The sequence below is a fragment of the Engystomops pustulosus genome, chromosome 5 (assembly GCF_040894005.1).
Source record: "Engystomops pustulosus chromosome 5, aEngPut4.maternal, whole genome shotgun sequence".
In the NCBI taxonomy this organism is placed as follows: domain Eukaryota; kingdom Metazoa; phylum Chordata; class Amphibia; order Anura; family Leptodactylidae; genus Engystomops; species Engystomops pustulosus.
The window spans coordinates 130,931,355-130,950,809 of record NC_092415.1 but is presented as its reverse complement, the minus strand read 5'-3'; the positions used below and the strand labels follow the sequence as shown (position 1 = coordinate 130,950,809).

General features: G+C 45.8%; 1 protein-coding gene across 5 annotated transcripts in view; it reads right to left on the bottom strand.

The window, feature by feature from the left end:
* Positions 1 to 8,845, bottom strand: part of TEX10 (testis expressed 10) — a 118,974-nt gene extending 110,129 nt beyond the window's left edge. For 3 of the 5 annotated variants that reach the window (XM_072153051.1, XM_072153052.1, XM_072153053.1), the window contains exon 1: positions 8,438 to 8,845. In XM_072153051.1, coding sequence (XP_072009152.1) covers positions 8,438 to 8,617 — 180 coding nt within the window. In that variant the 5' untranslated portion in view covers positions 8,618 to 8,845. The remainder of the gene's footprint in view (positions 1 to 8,437) is intronic. The other 2 variants (XM_072153049.1, XM_072153050.1) reach the window with 1 other exon arrangement.
* Positions 8,846 to 19,455: the final 10,610 nt, after the last annotated feature.

Sequence of the window (19,455 nt, the reverse complement as noted above, 5' to 3'; positions counted from 1 at the left end):
TTTTTTTTTTCACTATCTTTTAGACCATCTAGGGTACATTAACCCTAGATGGTCAGATCGCTGCTACCATATACTGCAATACTTCTGTATTGCAATATATGGCATTTTTGCAGCACATTCATTACAATGAGCCACTGGCTCATTGTAACGAATCTGCAGCTGCCAGATAGCCTCGTGTCAAAAGAAGACACGAGGCTACCATGGCAACCGATCGCCGCCCCCCGATGACGTTCGGGGGCGTGGCGATCGAAAAAAAGATGGCGGCGCCCGCGCGCCGCCGTCTTTTAAATGCCGCCGGCGACTTTGCCGGCGGCAACGGGGGGGTTAATAGCCGCGATCGGTGCTAGCACCGACCGCGGTTATTAGCGGTGGGGGTTTTATGCATTTTGCAAAAACCCCCACCTTTGTATGAAGAGGACTCAGCCCGTGAGCCCTCTTCATACACTCCTTATACCTCTGCGCCGTAGAGCTACGGCGCAGAGCGTTAAGGAGTTAAAGGGTATATTTTGATAGCGTTGTTTTCAGGTGCCATTATATATTTGAAAAGTTCCTGAACTACGAAAACAGTAAACCTGCACTACAAATTATCCTTTTTTGGAAACTACATCACCCACAGAAAATCAAGGTTTATATTGAGCTTTTTACCATCGCAGGAAGTATTATTGAAAGTGTTTACATTGGCTTGTGTAAGTGAAAACTTTTTTTTTATTTTGTTGTTTTTAAGGCTTATTTTTTTGTGTGACAAGTACTTTTTATTGGTCCGATGCAGATGTAAATGACTTTTTGATCACTTTTTATGGGGTTTTTTGTTTGGTTAGAAGTTTATAATTTTGAAGGCGTTCACATATGGGTTCAGTAATGATTTTATTTTATTGCACAGGTTGTTACTAACGTGAGAATACCCTATATGTGATGTTTGTATGGCGATTTTCACTATATGGAAAAATAACTTACAAATGATTTAACTACACATTTTTCCCCCCCTTTGGGACTTGAACAAGTGAATACACTAGAATAAGTGTATTGGAACAGCAGACGCATAGGCTGACAGCTGCACTGCTGGCAGTCATGTAACCCCTGGGGTCCTTCATCAGACCCCGGTGCTGCCATGGAGAAAAACAGCCTCCCCATACTCTGGGGCGGGGACAATCGCTAGAAGGATAGGTGGGTAACCGCTTTAGGCGCTACCATGTTTGACAATGCGACTATCATGATTCCGGCTGTGCAGAGGGTGTCCTGCATGGATGCTGCATCCTGCATGGATCACAAAGGCTCTGCTTCTGAGCCTATGTGATCCACATAACATTGAGGAAAGTCAAAAACAACGTTCCCCAACATCATGGTGGCTTAAGGGGTTAAGATACTAATACAAGAGGGTGTGTCCTAGCACCGCAAGGAGATGGACGCTTGAAAATCAGCTCCCGCTCCCAGTTGCCACCTTAAGCGACATAAGCGCTCCAAACCCCGACCTTCCCACACCAGACGGCCCTCAGCGATTTGCGTTTAGAGATACCAGGTGTGACTGCTAACTGGAAAACCTGAGAGGCTATTTGCATGAGGTGTGGACCCCTTGTCCCCCCTTGCTTGTTTATGTAGGCTACTGCCGTAGTATTGTCTGATCTTACTACAATATTTTTGTTTTTCAAAAAAGGCAGAGCTGCTTCTAATCCTTTCAAAATGGCCAGTAGTTCTTTGCCATTTGAAGAAAAAATTGTTTCTTGAGTGCTCCACTGGCCCTGAAATATTTTTCCCTCTACATGTGCACCCCAACCCCACGGGCTTGCATCCGTTGTAATAATTCTTTCTGGATTTGAAACCCAGAGCCGGAGTCGGGGTCCTCAAGGGCTCAGGAGCATCACGTCTTTCAGCGATACTGAAAGAGTGTAAAGAGCACCATCCACCTGCAGCCCGGGCTCTTTTTAAAAGATAGGCTCCGCCCCTCTCCTTCCGGTGCCGCCTCGTCTCTTCTGGGTTCACATAACTCCAGAAGAGACCAAAAGAAGAAAACAACATTTTTAAAAAGGATACACTCACCCAAGGAGGAGTACTATAACCCCTGGGCTCCCCCCCTGGGTCTTGCGGCGTGTCCAGGTTCGCGGCCCCGCGGACCGGAAGTACTATGTCCTTACTTCCGGTCGCGTTCTCTGCTATGCGCCAGAAGTTAAAAGTGCGCCTGAATGCGCGCGCCCGGACCTAGATGGAAGCAGCCGGCCGACCACGGGTGCAACTCCCTGAATGGAGGCCTCCGATGGTAAGTAGATTCTTGGACCACCAACCAGCGATCCCAAAATAACAAAACTAGAGGAGCTCAGGTCCCTTCCAGGGACAGGAAACCACTAATAGGAGGAGCACGTTTTTAAGCTCAGGTTTCCTGTCCCTGGGGGAGAATCCCTCTCTCTCTGGTTGGTGCCGTCGTGGTGCAAGGGAAAAACTACTTCTATATTCAAAACAGAAGGGGGAACAAAGCACACTATCTTAGCACGCCAGCTGAGAGAGGAGTCCTCTAAAACTCAGGCACACTCGCTAAAACGCCCCGACGGAACGTTGAACTATGGCCCCAGAGAATTGGCAAAAATCTTCCATGACTACTTTTCTAAACTTTCCAACTCACCCAACACACTACCAAACGGCTAGGGATAATCTCCCACACCTACCTGACAGGGCGCTGACTGTTTTAATGCCCACATAAAAGCCGAAGAGTTAGCTGATACTCTGAAAGAGCTCCCTAGAGGCAAGTCCCCTGGCCCTGACGGAATAACGTATCTGTACTACCAGACCTACCAGGCCATCCTGGTAAGCCATCCGTACTTACTCCCTCTATTCAACAAAATTCCTAGACGGCTTCCCAATCCCGGATAACATTACACACTCCTACATAACGCTAATCCCCAAACCTAACAAAGATCACACGGATTGCTCGAACTATAGACCCATAGCACTACTGAACGCAGACTATAAAATATTCACTGCAGACAGGGAGGGGATAACACCAGACGAACTATTGACCTAATCGATGTGGTTAATAAAACGAATGGGGAAGCGCTGCTTTTAAGTTTAGATGCTGAAAAAGCGTTCAACCGTTTAGGTTGGCCGTTCTTGTTCCGGACCCTTCACGCATTTGGACTTAGGGGCCCCTTTCTGAATGCAATTACAAGTCTTTATACTAACCCCTCCGCTACAATAAAGCTACCCCACTCGATCTCGCCTCGCTTCCACATCACCAATGGGACCAGGCAAGGATGCCCCTTATCCCCCCTGCTGTTTGTTCTATGTATAGAATCCCTGGCAGCTGCTATCAGACGGTCGGAGAACATTAGGGGAGTCATGGTCAGGGACAGGGAAATTAAATTATCTCTGTTCGCTGATGACGTGCTACTAACACTCACACAGCCTCACATTTCACTCCCTAATCTCCACAACTTACTTGAAAAATACGGGAAACTATCTGGATACAAAGTAAATGTAACCAAGACAGAAGCCCTCCCGATAAAAATCCCTCAGGCTCATCTGACAAGACTCCAATCCAATTTTAAATTCCAATGGAAATCCCAATCCTTGACATATCTGGGGATTCAGATCACCTTCACCTATGGATCCTTATACTCCCAAAATTTTCCAACACTTTTTGCATCACTAAAGCAGTTAATGATTAGATGGCACAAGTTGCCTCTCTCCTTCTTTGGTAGAATTAATGCAGTTAAGATGACTATCCTCCCAAAATTAATGTACTACTACCGGTCCCAGTTCCTCTAGGAGGCTTGAGGGCGCTGCAGGCTTCTATATTTCAATGTATCTGGGCACATAAAAGACATAGGCTAGGACAAAAGATCCTGATGCAGCCGAGAGAAAGAGGGGGTCTGGCCATACCAGATCTGATTAAATACTATTGGGCTGCTCACTTACGCACAATTTCAGCTTGGTCAACGCTCCTAGCCTGCTCAAGGTGGATGGAGATCGAGAAGTTATGGAGCGCCCCAATACATCCTAATGCCTTCTTGTGGGCAACGTCCCATCTACCACCCCCTTCCCCTCTACTATGCCCTATGGGCCATACCAGAGCAATCTGGTTGCGATGCGTTAAAAAATTCCCACTGAGTTCAGAGCGCTCACCCATGACATCTTTCCTATACAACCCATCCCTACCCTCTAGTCTAACGGGACAAATGACAAGACCCTGGCACGCAGCAGGCCTTTTTAGATTTGCTGATGTAGCTGACTACAGGAGTAGGGAATTGATTAGTTTTTCAGACTTACGGAATCAATTCTCACTCCCAACCACTGCTCAACATGGCCACTTACAGATCAACTCCTATCTACTCTCCCTTTACAATTCCCCAACAGTATCGCTGCCAACACCTTTTGAAATGCTATGTAAGGAAGGGACGGTTACAAGGGGCCCAATATCAGCTATATACCCTCACCGGCCACTTTATTAGGTACACCTGTCCAACTGCTCATTAACACTTAATTTCTAATCAGCCAATCACATGGCGGCAACTCAGTGCATTTAGGCATGTAGACATGGTCAAGACAATCTCCTGCAGCTCAAACCGAGCATCAGTATGGGGAAGAAAGGTGATTTGAGTGCCTTTGAACGTGGCATGGTTGTTGGTGCCAGAAGGGCTGGTCTGAGTATTTCAGAAACTGCTGATCTACTGGGATTTTCACGCACAACCATCTCTAGGGTTTACAGAGAATGGTCCGAAAAAGAAAAAACATCCAGTGAGCGGCAGTTCTGTGGGCGGAAATGCCTTGTTGATGCCAGAGGTCAGAGGAGAATGGGCAGACTGGTTTGAGCTGATAGAAAGGCAACAGTGACTCAAATCGCCACCCGTTACATCCAAGGTAGGCAGAAGAGCATCTCTGAACGCACAGTACGTCGAACTTTGAGGCAGATGGGCTACAGCAGCAGAAGACCACACCGGGTGCCACTCCTTTCAGCTAAGAACAGGAAACTGAGGCTACAATTTGCACAAGCTCATCGAAATTGGACAGTAGAAGATTGGAAAAACGTTGCCTGGTCTGATGAGTCTCGATTTCTGCTGCGGATGGTAGGGTCAGAATTTGGCATCAACAACATGAAAGCATGGATCCATCCTGCCTTGTATCAATGGTTCAGGCTGGTGGTGGTGGTGTCATGGTGTGGGGAATATTTTCTTGGCACTCTTTGGGCCCCTTGGTACCAATTGAGCATCGTTGCAACGCCACAGCCTACCTGAGTATTGTTGCTGACCATGTCCATCCCTTTATGACCACAATGTACCCAACATCTGATGGCTACTTTCAGCAGGATAATGCGCCATGTCATAAAGCTGGAATCATCTCAGACTGGTTTCTTGAACATGACAATGAGTTCACTGTACTCAAATGGCCTCCACAGTCACCAGATCTCAATCCAATAGAGCTGGGATGTGGTGGAACGGGAGATTCCCATCATAGATGTGCAGCCGACAAATCTGCGGCAACTGTGTGATGCCATCATGTCAATATGGACCAAAAGGGGGTCCAACCAGTTACTAGCATGGTGTACCAAATAAAGTGGCTGGTGAGTGTATACCTTGCTAAGCAACCCTCACCCCACCCAGCATCCTCAACATGACTATATGCTAAAGTGGGAATTTTTTGGGGTAAAAAACTCCCACCCACGGTGTGGAAAACAATATGGGATAGAGCAGCTAAGACGTCACAATGCGTACAGTACAAAGAGAACCAGTATAAGATGCTGATGTGGTGGTATCATACCACGGCCCTGCTACATAGAATTTACCCAACCACGATGGATGCTTGCTGGCGTTGTGACTCCCAAGGTGCCAATATACCCCACATTTTCTGGACATGCCCTCACATCATCAGCTACTGGAAGATGATGGGTTCAGTGATAAAAGCCGCCCTGGGACGAGCGATACCCCCAGATCCCAGCGTATATCTCTTGAACATTTTCCCCGATAAACTAGGCAAACATCCAACTAGGTTACTATTGCACCTCCTTACTGCCGCAAAATGCCTAATCTCTACAAAATGGAACAAGCAGATCCCCCGTCCCGAAAGGAATAGTGTGCTAGGGTACATAACGTACGCTCAATGGAGCATTTGACAGCTTTGATAAACAACAAAATGGAGAGCTTTAATTTAGTGTGGGCCCACTTGGGATGACTTCTGGAGAAGTAGAGAGGATCACTAACACATTGATGCTCTACCATCGTTAAAGAGTGTGTCATATCACGGAGACCTGTCCTTACCCTTGCCACCCCTTCTGTGTCGTTTCCTTGTCCATTGTCAATATAATGTTTAGATGACACTGTTATACTGTTTTTTTGTTTTATGGTTTAAAGTTGTAATTCTTTATTCCTGAATAGTCTACTTTTTGGCTCCGAGTTCCAGTAGTGGAGCGGGATGAAGCAGCGCTTATCACGGAATGAACTCCCCAGCACGGTCTTAAAAATACATTAGTTTATTGCTACGTGTTTCGGTCCGGTGCCTGCCGAAGGTATTTTTAAGACCATGCTGGGGAGTTCATTCCGTGATAAGAGCTACTTCATCCCGCTCCACTACTGGAACTCAGAGCCAAAAAGTCGACTGCATGAAAATACCTATTGGTCTTCTCCTGGGCAGATAGAGGTAGAAAGAAGGTTGGCGCCGGAAACCTTCCCGTTCCACTCTACATGCACATTACTTTGTGCTCCAAGGTGAGCACCCATTTATTGTTGAACTGATCTTTTTGTAAAAGTTTTTACTATATTACACAAGGAGAGCGCTCCTGTCTACTTTTGTCTTCCTCCCCCTGCCCTGAGACTTGAGGTTTGAGTATTTACTGCCCATCCAGCCCCAGTCTCTCCCTCCAGGTTCACTTCATTTATTCCTGAATAGTAATGGTCTGTGGTAAATTGCTTTTTACCCTAACTGCGATCAGGGCTGTTCTTATCACTATATTATGCATGACTGATGTATTGGACATGTATATGCTTCTTTATTTGTTTTACCTGGAAAACCAATAAAAATAGTTAAATTAAACAAAAGATACTAATACAAATAAGTGGATGAAGGAATTTAAAGCACAATGGCTTCAAAAATATGGGCATCACTAATGAATTTTCATATGAACAGTAATTTTCTAATTTTTTTTTATGTTATCTGAGATTTTAATTTGAAATTAGCTGTTGATTAGGAGATGTAAATATACAGTGACATCACCTATTGGGGGGGAATTTAACAATGTCTCAGGTTGCTCCAGTGTCTAGCTGGAAAACACTAGTCTTGCTGCGCCAGATTTATAACTGTGATGATGAATTCTGGTGCAGTATAAGACTGTTGGTTTCAACATTAGACCCACTTTAACTTGGTGTAAACTGTGTGCCAGAATTTTTGGCGCACAAACGATTTCCCTCAAGCCACAACCCCTTAATCAGACAAGTCGGGACAACTGTGGTGCAAGGAATTTTAGACAGTGTTTTTGGCGCAAAACCACCAGAATTGTGGCGCAAGTGTGTTTATAATTCCACCCCCCCCCCAATTGGTTTCTTCTAAATTTGCGTTCTCTTCTATTCCACAAGTCATGCAAATGATGTGACTGCTGTATAGAAAACCCCTGCAAAATTAACAAACGTCAATTTATCATTGAGCCTACAGGTATTATAAAATAGTCAAAATACAGTAGGTCGCAAGATTACGCTTATTAACAAAAAAGATACTTACCTGTAATTCTTTCTAATTAGATATCTGACAACAACGACGAACATACACGCCCTGGTGATCACATGTTTACTGTCAGTGTACCAGACCAAACAGCAGCAGGAAACTGGCTGTATCACACAGTGTCTCCTGCTGCCTCTCCCCTCAACTAAAATTGTCATTCAGGGTTTATCCACTAACTGCCACAATCAATGTAGGGGTTCCCCCCCCCGTGATCCAGTGATAAGGAGACGTGTGCTTGGGGTCTGCCAACTACAGAAGACTATTAGGATTATATATTGTGCATCACTGACAGTGTGTACAGTACCGAATATTCCTTCAAAGCACGTTCTGAGCACCAGAATACCCACTACACAACATACTTGTGGCACTATTCAATACAATAAAACCAAAAACTGCATTTCTTCAAGCATCTCTCAGCACATAAACTGCCTTAAGGTGCATTTATATTCTTTAACTTTGTAACCCAAAATACTGCTTTATGTATCAATGACCTGGGCACCTCAGAGAAAACTACAGCATCTCAAAATCCATGTCATTCACAATATTAAATAATGAGCATTCAGGGATCTAGTGATGTGTATGGCAGCATTCACTATAACTATAGGTTATACACAAACAGAATGGGGCTTTAGGCTGCAAGACTGGAAACCTCCTCTCCCCGTGACTGCAGCTTGAGAAATGACACACGGTGACAATGTGACCAGCCACATGCGGAGCACATGAAAGCCATGAAACTGCTATGTACCGTTATGGTGAGCTTTCTTCTACTGGTCGGCAGCGATGTCTCCTCTCTCAACTGCTCGCTCAGGTGAATGGACTTGACTCTACAGTTGGTGTCTGTGTCATTTTCGGCTCGGGGTCTTTTCTTTCCAACCTTCAGTTTTACTTTCTGAAAATCCTCTTGTCTTTTCCGCTTATTCGCCATGGTAGAAGAAGCAGCCACTAAAACTGTCTGCTAAGAGCACAGGGCAAAGAAAGCAGATAGCGGTCCCAGACACTATTCCATCACAAACCCGGCAGCAAGATTATTCACAATCAGCGCTCCACGCTACATCGCCCGCTCATCTGTATCAATCTAACTATTTCCGGGTCACGCAGACAAACCGCGTACAGCTGCCTACGGGAAGTGCAGGAGGACAAAATTAGTGGAGCGTTTTGCAGCCATAGGGGAGATGTTTTAAAGTGTCGGTCGGTCAGATTGTGTGCAGTTTCTTATGAATATGGCATGTCAATGTAAACTACTTTAGGGACACAGACCACAGAGTGGAAGGAGCTATTGAGCTTTTAGAGGGCAACTTTTGATAAGATTGTTTTAATTTTCTATTATATATTCGAAAAGCTCCTGAGCTATGAAAACAGTGAAACTCCCCTATAAATTATCCTATTTTGGAAACTATACCACCCAGAGAATTTATCAAGGTTTATATTGAGCTTTTTACCATCACAGATGTTTTATAGAAAATATTTACAGTGGCTTGTGTAAAACAGTTTTATTATTTTGTTGACTGAGCTGTTTTAAAGAGAACCCGTCATGCAAAATAACCCCCCTAAACTAAATATATTTTCATAAACTGCCATTAGAGAGCATTGCCTCTATCCCTTTATTGTCCCTCTACATGCCAGTAAACCCAAGCAAAGAGGTCCTAAAGCTGTATGCAAATGACCTGTGAAATGTCCAATGAAGCATTAGCATAGTCGAGCTGTCCACTCTATTCATGAGTGGGAGGCACAGCCACACCCCCAGTGCTTGACTGACAGCCTGTATAATGATGTGAGGCTGTATAATGATGTGCTTCCTGGTACTGGCACCCCCTGCAGCCTTTGTGTGCATGTGTGTGTGTTTAGGAGAGATACAGCAGCTCCAGGCAGCCATGTTATAGCAGAACATGTCAGATTCATGTGTAGCTGATGTCTGTGTCTCTCACCTGTATATTAGGAGGATGCAGCATTTACTATACATTACACACAGACATGAGCAGGGGGAGGAGAGGGGAGGGGGAACAGGAGTGACATCACTGCCTCTGACCATGTGACCAGCCTCATTTACATAATAAAGAAAATATGATTTTACAATGATTACTGTATGAATTGACTAGATAAAGGCTGGGATGGGATCCTTGTGAGCTGCTCCAACAGGTAGTAGTGACAGGACAAGTGACACAGACCTGATGACAGGTGTCCTTTAAGGCTTATTTTTTCCATGACAAGTTGTACTTTTTGTACATGAAGATGTGACTCTATGATCACTTTTTTTGGTGTAAATAGTTTGGTCAAAAGCCCAAAAATCATAGCTTTGTTTTTTATTTATTTTTAAGGCGTTCCCCATACGGGTTCAATAACGTGATATATTTTATTGTACGGGTTATTACAGATGTACAATACTATATGTGCCATTTGTGTGGTGATTTTCACGTTTTGTTTGGGAGTTTTACACTATATATATAATTAGGGGACTTTTATTTTGTATTAAAAAAATTTTTTAATTAAACTTCACTTAAACTTCATTTAACTACACTTTTTTTGTTCCCCACTGGGGCTTGAACAAGTGATCATCTCCCCTATGGCTAGAAAATGCTTCTCTAATTTTGTCCTCCTGCACTTCCCGTAGAGATGTATTAAAGTGTCCGTCCGTGACGAAGTAGAACCTAGCTGATAGATCAAATCCTGTCATTTCTACTTGTCTTATTTTCCTAAAAAGTACTGTAATAGAAACAATGAACTCAAGATGGCGCCGAGATCTTTGCCCACACCTCAAGGTTTTGAAACTAAGGTGTCAGAACTCGCAAATTGTACTGATGGGATCAGGTTTCAGGCTTCTTGCTGGAAAACCAAACCCAGAGCTGCCTGTGATTGACAGCTCCATTTCTGATCCTGGGAAAGCTGGGTGTGTCTCTGTAATCGTTTTGCCTGTAGCTGCGGTTTGAGTGATGGATGGCTGAGCCAGTCAGTGCTGGAGGTAGTGTCCATTACTGCCTTATATTCTGCCCAGCCCATTTATTTGGCGCTGGTTACTGCAGTCTATCTGTGTATCTAGTGCTCTTGCCATTGCTTTTCTTGCTATTCTGTGTATTGACTTCTACTTTGCCTACTGACCATTCTACTTGCTATACGAATCTGTACCTTTGCCGCCACCTTGGTTTTGACCCGGTTTGTTTGATTCCGCTTGTCTGTATCTGTTGTCCCTCAGTATTGTTTATCTCTTAGTGTTACCCCACCTTCCTGTCCGTCTTGTGTCGGTTTCTGCTACCAGTGTGAACACTGATCTATATCTGTATTCCGGTTACCTGTCCGCTCCACCATCCAGCAGCTGCAAGACGAAGTAGGTTTTCCTGTCATCTTGTAGGGTCACTCAGGGACCGTCAGATAGGTTCCTGATAGTGGGTTCGCCCTTATCAGGGTGATTTATCTGCTTTAGGCAGGGCCTAAGCCCGCAGGGACATCACAGAGTGAGATCCCCACCACCTACCTAGTCTGACAGCTAGCACCAAGCCTGGTTGTGGTTGCGCGGTTGCTGGACAGGTACTGACATAGAGAATGCGTAACTTAAGGTCAATGTGCGACAGCAGGGAAGTTCTCCAATCAAGAGACTTCATAAGCTGGGAACTCTCCTCCCCTTCTGTTTTTTTCTTATTTTTCTATATTGATATAGATTTTTCTATAAAGCTTGCTCAGCTGCACCAGTAAGGGTCTCAGACAAATTATGCTGCGGTTTCAGAACAGAAAGGACGTCCTCCCGGAGGGAACCACTGGTGCGCTAGGATTAGTTTAGTGCAGGGAAGTTGATATAATGGAACAGAAGGGCTGGTAGCATTGTGGTGAAAAGAAAAGTAGTAGTGAAGGTTTGAAGGTTTTGGGATGTGTTAGAGGATCTGATGATTGTACAAGTGAGAAAACTTGATCAGATTTTCAAACAGACACTTAGAGTCTCTGACTTTGATGGACGGACCAGGACAGAGTGACAGGGATCCTTCAGAGTGCCCATTGAGAAAGAGACAGGCGATAATGGTCATTTCAAAGTTTTTGATGTGGAGAGAATTTGAGAAAAAGAGATTTTATTACATTTTCGCGGGAGGGAAAGATGGCGTCTGGAATGCAGACTCCACCCCTGTATCTGGTGGTTAGAGAAGATGACACGCCCTAACATCCTTCAGTTTCGGCTATCCTAAAACAATTATATTCCCATCAAGTCCCTGAAAGTTAACTGCCTATGACTCTACTCTGTTGGCAGCCATAAAGGCTGGTTGAGGATAATAGTTGTAGAAAACAACTGGTTTTTGTTGTAGTTTAGCAGCTGAGAACCCTTGGAGAGTCTTGACAGATGTCTGGAATACAAGCCGGCTGAGCTGATTTCACCTAATTCCAGATCTCTGCTCAGATTATTCTTATTAGATAAAACTTATTTGATCCTGATGTTTGTAGAAAAATTACTATAAAAAGTGTTGCAATGTCTTTGGTACCTGTTTAAAGGGTTAACGGGGCAGAGCGAGAGGAGGGATGAATCTGTGTTTTTTTATGTTCAGAACTGACAGGCAAGTGGCCTTGAAGTCTAAATAAAGCAGAATTCTCCATTTTGAGCTGTCGGTGATGCAAGAATACAGTATGCCATGTTTATGCCTGTGTACTCCACAAACAGAATTAGATGCCAAGCAAGGACAAGCCCCCTCAGTCCTGTGACAGAGTCTTTGACTTATGTCAAGATGACATAAAGCGGAGACGTAAAGGGTCATGGAAGAGTTTCACGGTAACTGTTTACAGCTTTTGGACACATGGGGTATGACCTTACCAAAGGTGTTAACGGACTAGAGACATCTCTGCCAGATTTGTGTACAGAGGGACTGATAAGACTGACAGAAGCCAGGAAGAACAGAGACTAGTTTCACAGACCACGCCAAAGTGAGTCTGACAACAGTTCCGGTTGTCCCAGCCGCTAGACCCAAGTGGGTGTGCTTCAACCTGCGGGGAGGAGACATTACTGAAGGGACTGAAGTGAGTGGCCACATTCTAGGAAACGGAGGCGCCCTGAAAAGGACGGGAGTCAGACGGAGTTAGCTCCTAGCATTGTAGAACTCTCCCCTGCTAGTCGAATGATGATTTAACCCATTCCCGGTCAAGAAAAAGACCCAGAAAGAGCAGCCGGATACATGTAGGATGGTCCATGACCTCCAAGCTGCCAATGAGTGTACTGAAGCCCAGTGGTTCCTAACTCACAAATGTCACTGGCAGTCATTTCCAAGAATGCCATATATTCACTATTATTGATTTGGCAGATGTTTTCCTCTCTGTGCCCCTACATGGAGATTGCAAGTACCTATTTGCCCTTACCAGTTCAGTATACCTGGTACAGATTCCCACAAGGGAGAGGGGCGAGGGGTAAAACTCCCCCAGCCAGTAGTCCACGACCCTACAGGGGGAAGACTGATGAACTAGCCCCTTACTGGATGTTCTCCTGTTTTTGTGCCTCCATTTTACAGGTTTGCCAGGATGCATCTATTGACCTTATGTGTTTTCTGTTTTTGAAGGGTTGCAAAGCTTCTGGAGACAAGCTCCAGTACTGCCAGGAGAAGGTGGTCTTCCTAGGCCACTGCTTCTTATACACCGGCAGGCACCTGACAGAGGAAAGAAAGCTGGCAGTACAGAATATTCCCCTGCCCTGAGGCTCTAAGGTTCTTCACATGTTTCTAGGACTGGCCAGCTACTGCAGGCATGGGATGCTGCCCCTTGATGACTGCATTGCCTCTTCCTCATTTGCCCTTAGTCAGGAGGCAATTGATGCATTTCACAGCCTTAAGCTGGCAAATCCTGTCTGCCCCGGCCCTAGGCACACCCCACTAAACCAGACCTTTTACAGTCTTACAGGATTCAGAGAGGGGGGAGAGAAGGATGTTTAACCGAGAGTGGTAGGGTAGGATTCAAGACATCCTCTTTTAGTGTGCGTTGGCTGCGTGTTTCTAATTAATTAGCATGTGTGCACATCATGATAAAGAATTCAGACACATTTGCTGATTCAAATCTCACTCATGCTATCATTGTTGTGGCAAATCTGCACTGCGCGAGCTTTATTTGGTTTAACAAAACTATATAAAAATTATGAAGGTAGCAGAAGGGGGTGGAGAATTCCCAGCGCATGTTGTCTCTTGATTGGAGAACTTCCCTGCTGTTGCTTACTGACGTCATGTTGACATTCTTTAGCCTTAATTGTTTTCGTTATAATCACGATGCCAGCGCCATCTTAAAATGAAGTCTCTGTTACAATGCTTTTAGGAAAATAGAACAAGTAGAAATGACAGGATTTGATCATCTAGGTTTACCTTAACAAGAGAAGAGTGATTAACCCAGATGTTGACTTTTTCTTGTAGATGGCTCCAGGTCTGCAGGACAAGACAGACAGTTCTACACTGGATATACAGTGGTCAGTGGTGCACATGACGTAGTAAAAGCAGAACCAATCCCCCCATACAGGTCAGCGCAGAAGGTTCCCTGAGTGGAAGGTAAAAGGGCAAACATCTATACTCATGGTATAGTTTTCGGGTCTAAACATGACTATGAACCCGTATGGAAGGCTAGAGATTTCCTCACCTCTGCAGGGACCCCCTCTAAGCATGGCACGCTGATTAAAGAGCTCATGGATGCTCTCTTACTTCCACAAGAGGTGTGGATAGTAAAAGTAAAAGCACACATAATTTGGTAACTCCACAAGCCAAGGGCAAGAATGTGGCTGACAGGGTGGCAAAGGCACCTGCCCAGATGGAACCCAGAGACTGTCCTGTAGTCTCTACGGTAAGTTCTGAGTTGGAATGTTTGATCCACAGGTGTTCCACTCCCTGGTGGCCCGAGTGTCATCAGAAGAGAAGGAAGTGTGGAGGGAAGCTGGAGCCCAGATGCCGATGGGACCTGGATGCTGGGAGAGAGGGTGTGTGTGCCCAGAGCTCTGCACCCGACAGTAAGTCAAGTAGCCCATGGACACACACATTCAAACTGGCCATTCTAGTGCTCATAAACCGCCAGTGGTTTGCCCCGGACATTACTACCCTTGTCACTAGACTTGTGAAAGCCTGTATAGTCTGTGCCCGCCGCAACCCGGGTAAGGTGGTAAAGACCCCACACAAGGTGACACTGTATCCCTTCCAAAGACTGTAGATGGATTTTATCCAGCTATCAAAAAGTGGTACGTAGGAATACGTGCTTGTGTGCATTGATCTCTTTCCATGGTGGCCTGAAGCTTCTCCCACAACCAAGGCTACTGCCAGAGCTGCAGCCAAGAAGTTGGTGAGTGAGATTTTTCTGAAGGTTTAATCTCCCAGAGACCGTAGAGTCCGGTCGCAGAACCCATTTTACTGGACAGGTAAAGACCTAAAACCTTGTTTCTCCTGGATGTAGAGCAGATTATTTCCCAGATAGCTATGAGCAAAAATGTTGATAGGGTTAACGGTTTTTATAGTAATCAACAGATATTTGTGAATTATATCAAAGATGCTTTCCAGAACTTCATGGCTTTGGACATGACCCCTGCTGAGAAGGGAGGAGTCTGTAAGATGGTGAGAGCGGCTTGTTGCATGTACATCAAGGATGACATCGCCCCCCTATGGATCCGTTACCCATCCTCTTGAAAAGATTGAAGGACTGTCCAGGGAACTCAAGAGAAACTCTGGAGTGGACACTTTGTCCTTCTGTTAGGGTTGGGTAACACAGAAGACAGGGGATAGTGTGCCCTGAGCTTGCCCCAACCTCTGTCCCTTCCTATAGCCCCCCAAACCGTGGGGCGACTACTTGAAGACTCGAAATACACTGGATAAGTGTGAGAAGGTAAACACAAACAGACTGACAAACATAAAACACAAAAGAATGGTAAACTAGCCGGAGTCACAACGAGAGGGTACGTCAAGAACAAAGTCAGTAAGCAAAGAGTCAATGTCAAAAACTAGCCGAAATCACAACGATACAGATACAGAGTGAGTCAACCTAATGCAGAAAGCGAGTGATGAAAGGATTTCAAACACTGGCACAGGTGACTAGTGAAGCTGCAATTTATGCAGCCAGAACCCCGCCTCCAGAACCTGATAGGAGCTGGACAACTTCTGGGAATTAACCCCTCATGGTACAGAATAACTAGGCACCATACAGAGGTACCACATGTCCCAGCAGTTCCGAACACAACTCCTAGACAGCGCGAGATCTTAGCAGCCGCTGCCCGGGACGAGAGGTGGAGTTTGCGCGGATAAGTGCCGGGGGTCGGAGAACGCTGCTAGCACCACCAGAAGAACCAGAAGTCCCAACATTCTCCCTAGTGAACCTGACACCTTCACTTTGTAGTTGGGGGATTGGAAGGGTTTCCTTTAAGTGGGGGTGATATTGGGGATTGTGATTTTGCTCTTGTCACTTATTGCATGTTGTGTCGTCCCCCTCATCAAGTCCACCATGTCCCAGATTGCCATCCGGGTGGTAGGAACCACGACAGGAGAAGTGCCTGGTGTGGAGGATACCGTCTTGTTGAAGAACCAGCCTGTTAATAAACCCATAAACTATGGAAACACAATAATGTTATTTGAGTATGCAGGCCTGTAACCCCCGAGTGACTGGCCTCCAGGGGATCTGGTGAAGAGTTATCAAGTCCAGCAGGTAAGGGCTTAGCCTACCTGTAGGTACCTGGAGTGTGAGGAAGTCGCTCAGGATGGAGTTACAGGCCATGCAAGACTCAAAAGGGGGGAAATGTTGAGGATACTACATTGGTCTTAGACGCCATCTTACATACTTCACATAATTTGTTTAGTGAAAACTAAAGTTTGAGTGGGATCCGTTCTTAAGCAAAGTAAGGCAGAAAACACAAAGACTTAGCGCTCACTAGCACCACCTAGGGGAAGGTATTCAGTGGTTCACCTGGGCATTTTGTTTATGTGAAGACAGCCAATGGTTCTACATTACTTTGTGTGCTTGCATCCAATAGTGTTGCATTTCCAGGGTCAAACCACTCAATAGTATTGCTCGCTTGTGTACTTATGACTTTCCATCCAAGAGTTTGCGTTCCAAAAATAAAGCAGTCTTGAGCTAATTTTCAGTAAGGACAGTGTTTCTTTCCTGTGTTACTCACTCCATTCTAGTGCTGGAAGAACAAAAACTTAAATAATTTGAAACTCACCTTTGCAACGTGGACGGGGACGGTTAAAGCCTTATGTATCCAAAGACCCTTATGGTCATCTTTTAGAAAGTGGTACCCAGTTTTCACCAAAGCAGCTTGGACTTGTTGCGGCGTGGTACCACCAGGTCGTTCCACAGGCGCCACTCTGTCTGCCAAGGCGGAGTACAGAATATTCAGGCAAACTTGTAGTCGGAGACAGCCAGGAGCTCGAGATAGGCAGCACAGGATCAGAGTCGGGGACGTAGTGGAAGGTCAGGACAGGCAGCACGGGAGTCAATAACAGAACCGGGGGTCACAACAGGAATTCGGAAACACAGCAAAATGCATGGAATATAGCTTTCTCAGTGGCACTAGGCACAAAGATCTGGCGGGTAATGCTGGGAGAGGACAGCTTTTATAAATTTTGTGGAAATGTCCAGCAACAATTAGCGGTGCACTGGCTTTTCAAATCTTCGAGTGCAGGCGCGCGCAACGCCTAGAGGAGCAATATGTTGAGGAGCCAGTGCTTTGAGGGTATTGGCCTTAACATTCTTCTCTGCTGGATGAAATGAATCAGAAAAATGTAAATGAGAGAAGACGAGAGACCAGTGAGCCTGCCGTGGATTAATACACTAAGCAGTTTGGAGATATAGGAGGTTCTTGTGGTCTGTATAGATACAGACCAGATGACAAGCTCCATCCAAAAGATAACGCCACTCCCCCCCCCCCCAATCCGTAATGGTGTAGCTCCTCTGAGCAGCCGAGAAGGTCTTGGAGAAGAAATCGCAAATGAGAGTTCGTCCCTTGTGCCCTTTCTGGGTGACAACGGCTCCAGCTCCTACCAAGGAAGCGTCAACCTCTATGAGGAACAGTTTCTCTGTATCAGGCCGTGTAAGAAGAGGAACAGAGGCAAAACCAGACTTCAACTTAGAGAACGCTTCTTCAGCTGCCTGAGGCCAGAGTTTAGGATCAGGGTTTTTCTTTGTCAGTGGCACAATGGGAGACACAATGGAGGAAAAATGCTGTGTAAACTTCCAGTATTAATTAGCGAATCCCAGGAATCTCTAGATAGCACAAAGTCCTACTGGACAAGGCCACTGAAGTACCGCAGACAACTTGGCAGGCTCCATTTGTAGTCAGAGATGCTGTATCCGAGGGAAAGGAAGACTCTTTTGTGGAAACTGGCGCTTCTCGAGTTTGGCATACAGGCGATTGGTCCTTAGGAGCCTGAGAACTTGCCGTATGGGCCCCATGGGACTCAAGGTCCATGGAGAACACTAGAATATCTAGAATAGTATCTTCAGGTACAAAGTAAGTCTAAACGGCATGACAAGGTACTCGAGGAGCCCCTCTTGGGTGTTGAAAGCAGTCTTCCATTCATCGCCTTCACGGATGCGGATGAGATTATATGTCCCCGCAGGTCTATCTTGGTGAAAACCACGCCGTAGATGATCGAAGAGTACCGTGATCAGAGGAAGTGGGTAGCGGTTCTTCACTGTAACTTTATTAAGACCACGATAGTCAATGCATGGATGGAGAGAGCCATCCCTCAAGGCCACGAAGATGAATCTGGCACCGGCAGGGGAGGAGGACTTGCGTATGAAGCCCTACTGTAGATTCTCCTTCACATAGGCCGACAATCCCACGGTTTCAGGCACAGATAGTGGATACACCTGACCCTGTGGCGGAGACGTGTCCCCGGAATCAAGTCTATAGGGCAGTCATAGGGCTGGTGTGGCAGCAGAGTCTCCACATGCTTCTATGAGAAGTCATCTGCAAAGTCCATGTATGGAGCGGGGAGACCCACCAGTGGCTTGGTGGACACCGGAGAAGCCTTGGTGGATACAATATGAGGTACCACCATTCAGCGGGACTGGCATTCTGGTACCCAGCGAAGAACCTCACTGGTACTCCAGTTGCGCACAGGAGCATGACATTGTAACCATGGGAGACCCAGAAAGAATGAAGATGTGGACCTGGGTAGCACATAGAACAATAGTTTTTGTGCAATGCCCCAATTTGCAGGCACAGAGGTTGGGACCGGACAGGATCGCAGAGGATCTGGCCAATGAAGGATGAAATAACTTGCGGTTTCTCTAGATGAACAACAGAAAAATGATATTCGGAGACCAGGGCAACATCCACGAAGTTTCCTGCAGAGCCGGAATCCAAGAAGGCTGAAGCATGAAACTGGCCGTGTGGAGAAGCTTTGTTCTCACCTAGGGACGCTTCTCCCAAGAACCCTAGGTGCGTTTCCTGAACGCTGATGACCCACTGAACAAGTCTCAAGAAAGTGCTCCGGTCTTTGTCTGGAATGCTCTTGAGGTGACAGAGAATCTCTATCCACATGCATGGGCTCCTCTACAGCTTACACAGAGGACGCAGAGGTGGTCTTTGGAAGACTAGAGCCAAGTAGGACAGCCGATGGGTCCCAGTGTGCATTTGTTCAAGACGCTGTTCCTCCAAGCGCTCTGAGAATTGGATGTCATTCCGAGGGCGCAACTCTAAATTGCCAGAACTATTACAGTTGGAGGGCTTCTCCCCTTGGGAACAGAAGGATATGGTCATTGTAGCGCATACAAGATGGTTGCTTAATATCATTCAGACAACTTAACGGCGAGTTTGATCTGGGGAGAAGGTTTATTTTACTA